Source organism: Halictus rubicundus, chromosome 13, assembly GCF_050948215.1.
Source record: "Halictus rubicundus isolate RS-2024b chromosome 13, iyHalRubi1_principal, whole genome shotgun sequence".
Lineage (NCBI taxonomy): Eukaryota > Metazoa > Arthropoda > Insecta > Hymenoptera > Halictidae > Halictus > Halictus rubicundus.
In genome coordinates, this window is record NC_135161.1 from 2,417,148 (window position 1) to 2,431,802 (window position 14,655).

General features: G+C 37.2%; 1 protein-coding gene across 11 annotated transcripts in view; it reads left to right on the forward strand.

The window, feature by feature from the left end:
* The window catches only part of LOC143360357 (uncharacterized), a 349,079-nt gene that overhangs the window by 174,924 nt on the left and 159,500 nt on the right, over window positions 1-14,655 (forward strand). Inside the window, exon 1 of one of the 11 annotated variants that reach the window (XM_076799118.1) lies at window positions 3,612-3,769. The exons of the other annotated variants lie outside the window; for them this stretch is intronic. Coding sequence (XP_076655233.1) covers window positions 3,753-3,769 — 17 coding nt within the window. The 5' untranslated portion in view covers window positions 3,612-3,752. Of the gene's footprint in view, window positions 1-3,611; window positions 3,770-14,655 lie in introns of those variants that run through there. 11 annotated transcript variants of the gene reach the window in all.

The following is a 14,655-nucleotide window of genomic DNA, read 5'->3' on the forward strand; positions in this document are numbered from 1 at the left end:
TCGAATTAGAAGTAAATAAATGTTAACATTCTGTTAAATACTCTAATAATTTCTAATTAATTAATAATTATGTAAGTAATTAATGATTAATTAAATAATTTTTTTTTCTTCGAAACTGATACATTCCAGCTTTTATTATCAATCCGTTTTGAGCAGATCAGGAAAGGGTTGCCACACAAAAAGGTGCCAATAAATTAAAACAGGAATGCCGAAAGAAGTCGTTCTGAAACTTTTTTTTATTGCGCAACTCTGTTTTATTAACTCGTTCAAGCAGTCTATTTGCTGTTCTCGAGCTCCAACGAAACATTCAGCTGCACCGAGTTAATTACCGATCGTGTTTACGTATCTCATTCGTATCGCGGATATCATATTCGATTTCAAATGCTAAGTATCGAATTACATGATTTGTCCGGTGTTAGGATCATCCGAATTTAAGGGCGCCCCTTCATTGAGCAGTGTTTATTTTCAAGCGATATCAATAAACTGTTGTTCTATTCACATTTCAATAAAATGGCGAATTGTCGTTAAAGACATATACATACATTCTTTCTACGTCTGAAGTAATTTGTTTTTAAACATACAGAAAATCTCATTTAAAAAACGTGTTTGATTGAAAACAAATAATAATAATATGATGAAGAATATTTCTCGTAGTCATATTTTTTGATATTTTTAGATTACCCGCATCTTCTTTAACGGAATGGTACATTTTAATTACTGTAACATTGTGGCTATCATAAAGATAAATTCATTGACACATTATATGTTGACCTTCGAATGGTATTTAGATAACCCGTACGATATCGGTGGTACATATATAATTGTTTTAAGGGAAACACTGATGAGCTCGCCATACTCAATATGCTAGTCCTTCATGTTAACTTACTATTTTCAAAATGATATTATTCAAATGTCAGTGGATTTGCCTGTTTTATCAATGACAAAGTTACAGTAAGAAAAATATACTGTTCTGTTTGAAAAATATATATATATAAAACACAAAGGAACTTTTCAAAGGAATCAATGTCAAAACACCGACATATGAGTGGCCAACAAAATATTAATAGTTAGTTATGTAGAAAGTTAATTCAAATGATCCGAAATTGTGATGGAAAAATGAGTAAAGATCAGTTAAAATCGAAATTTCGAAAAAATGGCACCTAATGTGGAACACGTAGGAAATTTAGAAAGACAACTTAAACAAATTAATTTTTACTAGAAAACAAATATTTATTTAATCCCACAACGATATCCTGAGGTTTCACCGCAGTGTATAAATTTGTTGTAATTTTAATCGGTGTAGTAATTTTCGCTACTGTATCACACAATAACAAATACAAATATAGCAAATAGCAAATATATACAATAGCAAATATATTTATCGACGAATCATGTGAGTGTCATATTTTGTGAAAATATTTTTACTATAAAATTAAATGTTTAATTCGTCTTTCGGAAACTTTTGACCATTTTGAAGTGTAACAATTTGTTTCTTTGAACAATAGACTATCAAACGAAATTTAAGCGTCTTTTTTATCAGTAAATAGTTTACGTAGTTGCTGGTAGAATTGGTCACTAAATTGCCGAGGTCTTGCAGTGGTCTATATTCAGTTATGTACCATTAGGTAAAGGCACCTGCAAACGTAAGTGGGATTCTTTAACCCCTTAACGCACAGTTTTTTTTTTAAACCGGCCAAAAAAGATCAATTTTTGATATACTGCGCTTTTGTTCCATGGAAAAAGGCTATATTTTATTCTTGAATAAATAAGTGTTATAGCTTACAATCCCATGTAAACGATAAATATCAATAAAACGATTTTTTTTTCTTTGCTTTCACATTGTTATTTTCAATTCTCGATTATATTCGAGTGTGAAAAATTATAGCAGCATAAAATACAACGCCGCTCGAATTATCTCGAGCGTGCACAGTTTGGCCTGTTTAGCGCGCTCGAATTAACTCGAGCGTACAAGTTAAGGGGTTAAAAAACGCCATAAGATAAAAAAAATCTCTAAATCACATCTAAGCAATTGTATACATATTTACTAACCCGACATTGTGCAACTCGAAATCTATCCAAGAGAATCAAACTACCCAAACCCGTACATCCATGAAAAATGTGAACCTGGTCACAGCTCCATTCTTCTATTCTATAATCGCAAACAGCTGACGACCCGATGCTCGGACTGGCAATGAACACGCCCGGGGTGAATCATTGCAGGGTTGCAATATTGCCACTGGTCGCACGATAATCGCCGTTAACCGCTAGCAATCTCTACGAGACATTGAAAAGGTTCACGCCTCAATTTTCGGGATTTTCAGTCGATTCGATAAAGGTATAGGTAAAAGCAGCAATAGAAGTAGAGGTAGAGGTAGAGGTAGAGGTGTAGAGGTGTAGAGGCAGAGGCAGAGGCGGGCCACGGGTGCGTGCAATGCCGCGCATGTCCGTCTTGCCATGATCGCCCTGGCCCACTAACCTATATTATACGCGGGTACAGGTCCCGCATATACGAGCCTCGACCCACAACCAATACCTCGGCCGTGTCGCTTCTGTTCCGCAGCAAAATACTGCTGGCCGTCGAGCTTCTTCTCTTCCTCTCTCCTCTATCTCTTCGCTTTCGTTCCGGAAACCGTGGTGGCTCGCGTTTCCTGTCTACGAGCACGAGCACGAGCACGAGCCAGCGGGCGACCTAACCTACCTATACGCCATAAACGAAGGAAGCAACGACGCCGGCCGAACCGAACCAGACCAGCTAGGTTCTCATGTCGGTGAACACCGTGTGTGATTCAACGAGTGGCTGGCGAGTAATCGGTTGGTCGAGTAGGTCGGTGCCGGTGCCGGTGCCGGTGTTGGAAGCCGGTGTGGTTCTCTCTCGCACGAGTCAGTCTCTCCGGCGAGAACACGCGCGATCGTTCGTTGAACGGGAAGCACAGGTAGCAGCCGTTCGTCGCCGACCAATACGAGATTGGGACGAGTTGCTGTCGCCTTCGTTACCGTCGCGTCGCACTCGCAGTCGCCGTTGTATCCATGCGAACGAGAAATAGATCCCCACGCCGCGCGTTCGACTCTCGAGAACCCTCTGCGCCGAAGAAGCGAGACAAGAACGAAACGAAACGAAACGAAACGACACGAATCGAACCGAACCGAGAATCGGTGCGCGCCGTGTGGCGGCCGATATACTGAACGCGAGTCCAAGGGTGGGAGAGAAAACGGTGCGGCGATTGTGTATTGCGCAAGGAAGAGGAGGAGGGAAGCTCTCTCTCGAGCTAGCAGAGTCCAAGAGGCTGCTGGAGGAAAGGAGAGGAGCACGAGCAACAACGACGACGACTACGATGATAGAGGGGAGAACGAGTAGTCGAGTCGGGTCCGTGACAACTGGGTGACGGGTTGCGTGGATACGCGCGCACCGTCTAGTGATGCAAGGTGTTCCTCTACGCGATAAGTGGTGACGTCGACAGAAGCACCGGCTTGTCGTGCGCCGGACCGAGCCGAATCGAGTCGCGACGGCAGTTCTGCTCTTTACTGCGTTTCCTCTTCCTGTCCGGCTAATCCACCTTAGATCTCGTACGATTCAGCCGAAACGTTCTCCGTGTATATTTTCCTTCTGTGAACCGCGTCCGATTCGCAACGAGTCCTGATGAGTGTCACGCGCACCGCCACACGTCCTCGAATCCTGCGGGCCGACCTAGAAACCACCGAATTCTCCGGTGCTTGCGAGCCCGACGTCCCACGGACACCCAACGATCGCGAGGATGCATCTTGGAGAAAAGTAAGGATCGCAGTGATAGAGTTTCCCCGGGATCGTGACGATTGCTTCGTTAAATCAGTTGATTCGTCGCCGAAGATCTTCTCTCGATCGTAACGTGTTCGTGGGTGTAACCGAGCAGAGAAGGTTCTGTGCTTCGCTGACCCATTTTGTCATTTCTGTGCTCTGTTGTTATCTTGCTCCGTTGCGGGAAAGTGATACACAGTGTTTTGTCGACTTGGACGAATTTCAGAGTCAGTTTCGATGGTGAGGAGAGGTCTCGGGGTATGGAGGTAAGGCGATTCTCGCGCGCCAAAAATTATTGATCTAGACCCGGTTCGACGCACCGGATATGTCCGACGTAGATCCTCGAAGAAGTCGCGACGATACATGTACCGTTGATCGCGACGGGAACGACGACGCGCATTCCCTTGCAGAACGGAAACGATCATTTTTCTCGGATCGGTATCAAGGTCAAGAGTCTTCGATCGTACGTTCTCCTCGTTTCCCGCTTGTTACGCGTGCTCTTGCGAACCCCGCCGGAGGTTTCTCGATGATTTCTTTTTTTTTGTCTTTTGCTTTTGCTTTTCATTTCTCTCGTTATTAAGTAAGCAGAGACGAGCTTGTTGCGCCATGCTTTCGCTTTTCGTCCGGTGGACGCGTGAAAGGGAGAAATGGAGCGGCAGTGAAAGATACTTGGCCGGTGCGGCCGATACGTCTTTGCTGTCACGTGCACTGAACGTTGGAGGGAGATGTCAGCTGATTTTTAGGAACGTTTCGTCGACGCGACGCGACGCCGCGCGACGCCGCGCGACGCACGCGTTCCAAGCCCGAATCTTCCGACGCAGTTTTCTCCGCCCTTTTTTCGGATTCAGTGAACGCAAGTGTTTTTCCTTTTTATTTCGAGAATCATAATATTTCAATTTCCATATGTATTTAGTTTTTTCCGGTGTCATCGATTAGGGAAATTTAGATTCGAGAACAGTTTCAGTTTTCCTAGAACTTTGACAATTTTCAATTCATGTGCGGATCTAGGAAAGGAACCTAACTACCGTGGGAGTACCAATTACTGTGCCTATATTAATTATACTTATTTTTAAAGTGTAATGGATACTAAAAAAGAGATATACAGTGAAACCGCCCCAAAAAATGTTCAGGAACTTCATAAATGGCTATAACAAATAATTTTTTACAACATATTAAAGAAAAATTTTTTATGCGGGAGAGGGACCGCATGAAAAAAGTCTCGCTTAGAAAATATGTCAGATTTACGAAATCGCGGGAAAGTGCTTTCCAAACAAAATAAATCATTAAATTACACATGGAAACATTGTAAAAAATTTTGATTTCTTATTTTGAACATGGAGAAATTTTCAAAATGCACATAATTCAATAGCACTCGTCGTTGTGATGAGAACATTACAAGGGTGTTATAATGCTAACACCGTTGGCATTCATATACCGCATAAAAAAAAATCGCACAAGAAAAATTGCATAGAAAAGGACCGCACAAAAACAGGTTTGGCTGTGTTACGTATGTATTAACTGATTTTAGTGAAAAGAATTGAATATTTCTTTTTGTAATATTTATTGTGCCTTAAAAATACGTACGATTAATATAGGCACAGTAATTGGATCCCTTACCCTAGACTCGAGCATTCAAATGAAATTTAATGATATTCCAGTGGCAGTGATAACAGAATTTCCAAGTTCTTGGAAATGCAGAAAACTTTGCATATTGTCCTTGAAAATTGTAGCATACGAAAGAAACGCGTTGGCACAAACTCAGTCAGTTTTTGAAAAGTGGTAAAGATACTACAGTAAGAATATTTACTTGATTATTGTAAAATAGAAACGGATTTTCTAATTTCCAAAATGTTTTCAAATCAGAGTGTTAGAAATTAGTCCTTCGTAATTGATCCTTCGTAGAACAGAATGTCTTCTGTCATTATTAGACCATGAAATGAATATAATTTATTTTACGACGGCATTTTTCGTCAATAATTGTTTTAGAAATTATAGGGATGATTTATGATGCTAATAAAGATACTTTGCCGAATTTATCGGCACTTAACACTTTTACGGCATACTTATTTTTGTCAATTAAACTCTGTTTACGGGGTTTCATTGTGCTTTATCGTCGCGTCTCGTGTGACCGCGACGATTGTTGATGTAATGTCAAGATATAAGGGCGACAATGTATTTATTATAAAAACTCGGAAAACTTTAACAAATGCAAACTGGAATTGAAATTGTCCATCTTTGAAGTGCTGATATCAATTTTAATCAATCCTGTCCGAAAACAAATTCTAATTAAAATTTATTTAGCCGTGTTCGCTTGTAATCACATCACATGTTTCTTATTAATAGAATTCAATTCGGTAAAGTTGCGGTAGAAAAACCGTATATAATTTCAATAAATAAATCATTTAAATTATTTGTGTAAATTCAAAGAGATACAGTAACTTTAGGCGACAGCCATGGAAATGATTTATTAATATATTTATCTTTTGCGTTATGTTATACCTGTAATTACATAGTTGTAGAAGACATTTATAAAGAAGTTGTTATTACACGCATGGAATAATTGGTTCATTTGTTCATGTTTTTTTTTTTTGTTCGAAGCAAAATGGAATTTCATTCGAATTAAGATATGAAATTATTCTTTACTTGGAAAACAGTTATAATTATTTAAGCTTTTTCAATGCAATTTTGTGTACATATTGCAATATTGTATAAACCATAATAATGTTAAAATTTAATCACGGCATAATATCCATTTTTTCCGTTAATTCCATTCTTTCCGTTTCACCAACAACGAGTTAAAACATAAATAATTGTTTCAAAAATTATAATTAGTAAAATTCGTACCTAGTTGTGACATTTGCTAATAAATCAGTTGATTAGAAAATATTATCCTTCTTCCAGTCATAAACTGATTTCATTATCACTGAGTTATAAAAATCACTGGTCCTAGAGTCCAAGAATTTTTCAGACGCTGTTTTTACCGCTTAGTTATTTGTTGCACAATTTGTTTCTTAAAATCATTTAAATGTCTGAAAGAAAATGCAAATTTATGCCGCTTTTTGCTGTTGTCGTTATATTATCGTTTAGAAGTTGCTGTGTCAACGTACAATAGATTAATTTTTTTCATGGTTTGTTATTTTGATAAATGTAGGATAATCGAGCGAGTGAAATAGAATGAAAATTACTTTAATTAATTGTACATGACGTATGATGTTCGGACGCAACGATGCATAATGACTGTTTCAGTTGAGAAAACCAATTTAATAAAAGAAGTTTCATTTAATTTTTGTTTTCGTAAGTTGCTTCACAAAAATATAAATTCATGCGGAAAGAAATGGTGGACTATTTACGATTAGTAGTATTAATTCGATTATAAAGCGAATCCCAAAAGTACACGGATTAATCACAGTTAATCGGATATGTTAACGAACGGGAGAGGAAGAGAATGAGAATCAGTATGATAAGCATCGGATCTCTCGTGTGTATTTAGCGACATAGAATGAAATTCACTCCTGCCTCGTTTCAGTTTGATAGCGTCATTAAATGTAGGCACAGAGAAATGATGGCCGCGATTACTTGGTAGTTACACACTTTGCACATGGCTAATAACGCGCGGTCTTATTTTCGTCGATAAACCTTGGATCCGATTTAATGCTTATCTTGATCGATCCAGGCGGATTTTCGATTCCCGAGCGTACCTTTTACTTTGTAGCCGTTGCATCAGGAGATGGCATGTAAATTGTTCGAGAGGGGTACATGTCGCCAATGTGTCCACGATAATCATTTTATCGGTTGATACGTGCTGTCGGAGATAACCTTCCCTACAGCGAAATGATCCAACGACGTACAATCTAACGCAAAATTTTTGCGTTGTTCAGTAAACGATATTAATGTTTGGTTACTTAGGGTAAGGGACCCCATTACTGTGCCTATATTAATTCTACTTATTTTTAAAGCACAACGAATATTAAGAAAGAGATACTCATTTTTCCTCATTAAAATCAGTTAATATATACGTTATATGTCTCCTTTTTTAATATTCATTATGCTTTAAAAATAAGTATAATTAATATAGTCACAGTAATTACTACCCCTACAGTAATTGGGTCCCTTACCCTATACATTGGGTAATCTTGTCGCCGCGCTACCTCCTCTCTGATTTCAATGACCTTGAAACATGATGTCAAGGTCGCCATTCTGGATAACATTTCCCTTTTCGGCGGTCGGCTTTAGTTTACGAGATATTCGCAAGAAACTTCTTATGATTTCAAACGTATTTGAAATTTGATTTGAAATTTTGAAAATTGCTTAAATTTACAAAGACATTAACGTACAATGGTACGTAAACCACTTTCAATTCATTAAAATCATTTCCTTGTCGAACATTCGTTCGAAGGTAATTTTACGTAGAGAATTTTCTTGGAACATCCAGAGTAATCAGGAAATTTCACATTCGAGTATCGTTGGTGTATGAGAGCTAGCGGAAATTGTGCTCCACATCTTTCATTTTTTATCACTCTTCAATCGCAGATGTAAGTTAGCGAAAAATTTACATTTTATCGTGGTAAACAAGTTTATGTATGTACGTTTGCTTGCCTTAGTCCTGTATGACAACTAATAAAAAAGGAATTTAGCGATCCGATCGTTGCCCCGTTAACCAAAAAGCTTTCGGCTTCAAGCTGTTTGGTTGTGTTTTCTTCTGTCGGTCTTCGTGTTCATATACAGGGTGTCCCAACAATGTTGCATTTCCTTAAAAGAGATGATTCCTGAAGTTTTTTGAAGTAACTCTTTCCTTTGCGAAAATGTTTGCCGCGGCTTTGTTAAGGAGTTATTAACGAAAAACACGGACCAATCAGAGCGTACCTGCGGTGCACGGTAGACCAGAATCGCAAAAAACTGGACGAAGTTCGTGTCTCTGTTAATTATACATTATTAATTACAAAGAGGACAGTTTTAGGGATTTTTCGGATTGTAGAATCTAATTCTGGTATTGCGTATTTGCTAGAATGAGAAACTGTCTATATAAAACAACGCTCATGTGGGGTAATTTCAATTTAAAAAATTGAAACTGTGCTTGTTGATTTCGAATGTGATTTTAAGCGTTTCATGTCTTATGAGCATACTCTAGGAAGTATATAGTAAAGAGTTAATATTAACGAAAGTTACAATTTTTACTGATTGTGAGTTTGGCAAGTCTAAACGAATTTGAAATGAATATAGACTTAAAATTATTAAAAAGAAAAAACGTGATTTTAACAAAACTTAGCATTGAAATTGTTATTAAATTATTATTAATATCATTACAGAATTTATATGTTTCCGAACTAATAGCTCCTTTTCCCATATATTTTTGAGAACTTGAGTAACATACTTATTGTTAGTATGTCGTATTTCGAATTACTACAAAATTTTTCATTCAATTACTTATCGTTTGATAAGCTGAAAATGATTGCTTCAGAGTACTATTAAATTGAAGAGAATAGTGTATTGCATTTGCAAATGTTACGTAATAACCATGTCTAACATAGTCGCTGTTATTGCTACTATGCTGCTTTTTGTCGGAATGTATGTTATGCCAAGTTGCTTTTTTAAATATCTCCTTTTAATGATAGATTTTTTATCAAATCACGTTCAACCTTTGATATCTGTGACTTTCGTATCTGTGCAAATCTCAAAAAATATTCTATATTCTTCTTCCTTTTCCATCACTGTTATTTCTGAAATCTTTTAGCGTTAAAGTTTGCTTTGGGATTTCATTCTGCTCTCGTAGGCCAAATAATAATTTTGTATGATTGAAAATATATTTGAAGGTCCCCATTTTTTGTTAACCCTAAGCATAATGTACGTATTGAATAAGACTACTTCGCCTACTATAAATAGTTATTTATTTTGCTAATTTGTTTCGCATGGGGATATTTGCAAATGTACATGTGAATGATATATACACATTCAAAATATATTGTTTTCATTTTTAATGATTCAGCGCTGTTGGTTGTCATTTTCCTTACTAATAAATTACTATTAAGTATATGCTCAGAAACCATTTCCAATTTCATTTGTATCGTTATGATTTTTAAACGATGTTTGATCACATATTCGTATAGGTATTACAACGTCAAAGAAATTTTAGCTTAGAGTATGCACGAAACTATGACATTGTGTAATATTGCGTAATATTCTCTAAAATGTAAACAGCTGAAAATATTTGATGATGCACACGTCACGTCGTTTGCATTGAACAATACACTGTTTAGCTCTAGGCACATGATGTTTAGCACTTACGATCATGATTCACAATTAATTATGTCTACGCATAGTGCAGACGACAAATATATAATTTATCAGAAGAGTTCTTATTTGATTAAGTTTTTCAAAGTCATGTCAACCTGTATGTTAACATATCAAATTTTTGCCTACTTTGCTGTCCGAATATTTAAAAAACATAGATGCAACCCTCTATGTTGTGAAATATTTCTGTTGATAAACTATTAGAAATACAATCACGTGCAAAATTAAATGATCTCTACATTTTCGTTCGAAAATTGCCATGTTCAAAGTGTTGTAACTTCGTGAAAAAATTACGTAGAATATTCATTCTGACCTCACTTTAAAGCTTGAATCTTGTATTTTCGAAACCTGTTATTCGTTTTTTTTAAGCAAAATTTTGTACAGCATGTAACGGGTGAGGGAGAAAGAGAGAGAGAGAGAGAGAGAGAGAGAGAGAGAGAGAGAGAGAGCATACTCTTCTGGTTAAACAATTTTGCAAATTCAAAGCGAGTGTATTATAAAGTGAAAACATTTGAAATTTCGATCCTACATTCAACTTATTACAAGACCGAAATTTTCGTATGAAAAGTACTGTATTGAACTGTTTATTTTGAATTTGTAATTCATTTAGAAATGTAAATTTACACAAACCCGATTTAAAGATAGAACAATTTTCACTCTCATTGCCTCAATTGCTACGAGTCATTATAATTGCATTAAAGTCATCGGCATCGCTTTCAATTCTACGTCAAACGCTTGCTTCGTAACGGTTCTATCGTACAAGTCCGGCACAGATTATTCATGCGAGCACGTGTCAGCAATTTTCGAACGATTAAACTCTTTTGCCGGAGTTCATTCGATAGAGGAAAACCGTGAATGAAATATCGTTAAGCTATTTTCGGTATGTAGCTCTCTTGCATCAATTCGCAAATTGCTTCGTTAACAAACTTGATAGTGTACATGTGTATTATGTGTAATTTGAAATTATATACGAATAAATTCTGGTATATTTCTATTTTACTGATACTTTAAGGGTCAAGACTCCGTAGATTCGCGATAAGGTAGTGTGACCAGGTTACCGACAAAAATAGGCGAAAAATGATCTTACGTGCCTCAACTTTTCGTCCTTATATGAGAATATTTTTCGCTGGGAAAGGGCTCATTCGAAAGAGGAAGGTTCAATCTAGCGCGCGCTGGTCATCAGCTGACGAGATTATGCAGACATTTGGTGATATAAGCGATAAAAGTTGGCCAAAAATTAACGATGTGCATGCCGTGGTATCCAAGCATTTTTATGCCATTGGATGAGTTTTCTGAGCTATTCTTGAGACATTGAGCTATATTTTGTCTCGATTCTCTGCGAAATAAAGCCAAAAACTTGAAGTACGTTTCTGGCGTCGGAATTCATAATATCGATAATACAGAGCAAAAAATGTGACAAGTTTAGTCACAGATCTTAAGTCTGTGTCTGAAGGCTGTGAATGGAAATTATACAGCAGTTACCGACCTGTTGACTCTGAAAAAGTCACGTGACTATCCCGGGCCCTTAAGAGTTGTACATGATGAGGAAAGGTCGTGGATAACTGTTTTATGTAATTTTATTTAACTGTAACAATGGTACACCAACTTTGCGCCAGTACAGGCCATAGTCACCATATGAGGGGAGGGAGCACGAATCGAGGGGAAAAAGTTCCCCTCTCTCTGCCAGTAGCGGTTTAGTCACGTGACAATGCATCACAGACACGACTGATTTTGAGACGGAACGCGTGATGGGACCGGGCCGTGGCGGAAGCGTGGAGGAATAGCGCGGTAGAAGGCGAAATTAGAATGGGGGGACAAGTCTTGATCTGATGACTATGGTACAGGCGTGTGGCTTACACTAACCTAAATGGCATACCGTCTTTCTTCGGTACCATTTTCATGTGACGGCCGACTATGTACTTACAAATGTTGCAACAGATGTCGGCCCTAATTTAATATAAATGTATCTATACACTCAACAAGTATACACAATTGATTTCTTGCAAAATAACTGCTTAACGTTTTATCTAAGCGACTTTTCAATAATGAATATTTAAAGACACGTAACGTAAGACAATTAAAATTGACATAACAAAACTTTTGTCACGACCAATATAAATACGATGTACAGTTTAGACTAATATGGATATTGTGACACAATGAAGCGAAAGAATTATTTGTTGAATTGAGAGGTTCTCGAATGGTTGACAAGTGATAGTGAACACGCATGGCAAATTAACGCGTCATCCCCAGAAAAAAGGTTAAACGAAAACATTGATGAATGTTGTTAACTCTCTTAGTATATTATTCTAACTGTCCATCTGTAATATGAATGATGAATGCTTAATCTCAGCACTTCTTATGAGTACCAAATTCTTCCTGTAAATTTATAGTTAACCCTTAACGGTCCGGAAGTATTTCAAGTTTACTTCCCACCAGGTCTAAGCTATTTTTTATACGAAGAGAAACTGTGGGCTCAACATTTTGATATCAAATATACAAAGGAAAATATTTATATTTTATATATATATCTATATTTTTTTTAATTTTTGCCGCCATATACGCGGCATTGGACCCAGTAAGTAAAAGTGCCATGCCGCTTATATGACGACGTTGGTCAGTTAACCCATTGCATCATAAGGAAATATGAAAAGAAGGCTTTTATCACCAAACTTTTTTTTTAATTATATTTAAGTACAAAAATGACTACAAGTAAAAGAACTTCATATTTCAGCATTATAACAAAAAATAAATTGAGCGTATACAGGGTGTCCCAGCTAACTAGACCACCTTGAATATCTCGCTTAGTGTTAGTAATAGAAAAAAACGTTATAGGACAATATTAACCTAACCGAAGGGGCAATATAATGATTCGGAAAAAACTTTTTTCAAGGTCATTTTTTTCTAGATATCAAGGTCATCAATTTTTTTTAATGGAACTATATATTTTTTTATCGCGATGTAATAATAGGAGTGAAAACCTCTTCAATGACATATTATACAATGACCTCCGCGTGACCTTGGGTATGAAAAAACCAAAAAGCATTACAGGTATTATCAGTGATTAAGTTACTATCCTAATTGGTTTGGTCTTAATGGTACACTAAATGGTAACAAATATGCCAATTTTTTAACTGAAGATTTGCCTCACCTATTGGAAGAAATACCATTAGCTCGAAGGATCGAGATGTGGTATCAGCATGACGGATGTCCGGCGCATAACTCAAGAATAGCCCGTCAAATATTAGACGAAAAGTTTCCTCAACGTTGGATTGGGCGAGGCACAAACGTTTTATGGCCTCCGTGGTCATCTGATCTAACTCCGTTAGATTTCTTTTTTTGGGGAACACTTAAGAGTATTGTTTATAAACATGTTCCAACAACAGCCGAAGATATGAAGATGCGTATTAGAACTGCATGTTCCAATATTAGCAATGAAACTATCAGAAGAGCCAGAGAATCATTTATTTTCCGTATACAACAATGTATTGTAAACAATGGTCATCATTTCGAACATTTATTGAAATAGAGTAGTTCAATCAAACCAATTAGTGTAGTAAATTAATCACTGATAGTACCTATAATGCTTTCTAGATTTTTCCGACCCCAGGTCACACGAAGGTCATTGTATAATATGTCATTGAAGAGGTCTTCACCCCTACTATTACGTCGCGATAAAAAAATATATAGTTCTATTAAAAAAAATTGATGACCTTGATATCTAGAAAAAAATGACCTTGAAAAAAGTTTTTTCCGAATCATTATATTGCCCCTTCGGTTAGGTTAATATTGTCCTATAACGTTTTTTTCTATTACTAACACTAAGCGAGATATTCAAGGTGGTCAAGTTAGCTGGGACACCCTGTATACGCTAATGATGCAAATTGGTTAAGGGATAATATTATCTCAGTTCGCTAAAATCAGTTCGCTGAAAAATGAAGAGAGCAGAAAATCCCTTTCCGCGGAGAATACAATCGAACGACGACAGCGCGATAAGGGAACCAGACTGATTGAATTACGAGCCGTGGAGTTCTTCCGGCGGGATTCATGTCCTGTAATTAACCTTCACACGCAGCATAAGTTTGTCAATTCAGTTTTCTTGGGTCTGTCGTTTTCTCAACGATTTAGAATCTTGTCCCATAATGATCGATTTTAATGACCTCCCATGACCACAGTTTTTCTCGCACAGTTCACGTCGTTCGTATATTAAAAGATCATTGATGTTAAATCAGGAATACAGTAGTATCACAGACGAGATATAGGAATAGACCTGACACGTTATGGGACTTGGCGTCCATAGGGACCTGTAGTACCCTCACCTGAAAATGCCAGTGATTTTAGCATCATCTACGTGTTGAGAATGGTGAATTCGAGAACTAGATCCATTGTGACTAGACAAGTCTAAAGTACGCAACGTTGTCAGATTATGAGTTTTGAATACATCCAAAAATCATTGGGGAGCGCGATCGCGAAGAGGCTCTCTTCTGTCCGTTCGCCGTAAAGAGAGCGTATTAGAAAGAAATCTTACGTTAACAACCTTACGCTAGATTATGTTGAACTTAATTTCTTTGCATTTAACATTTCTACCTATCGTA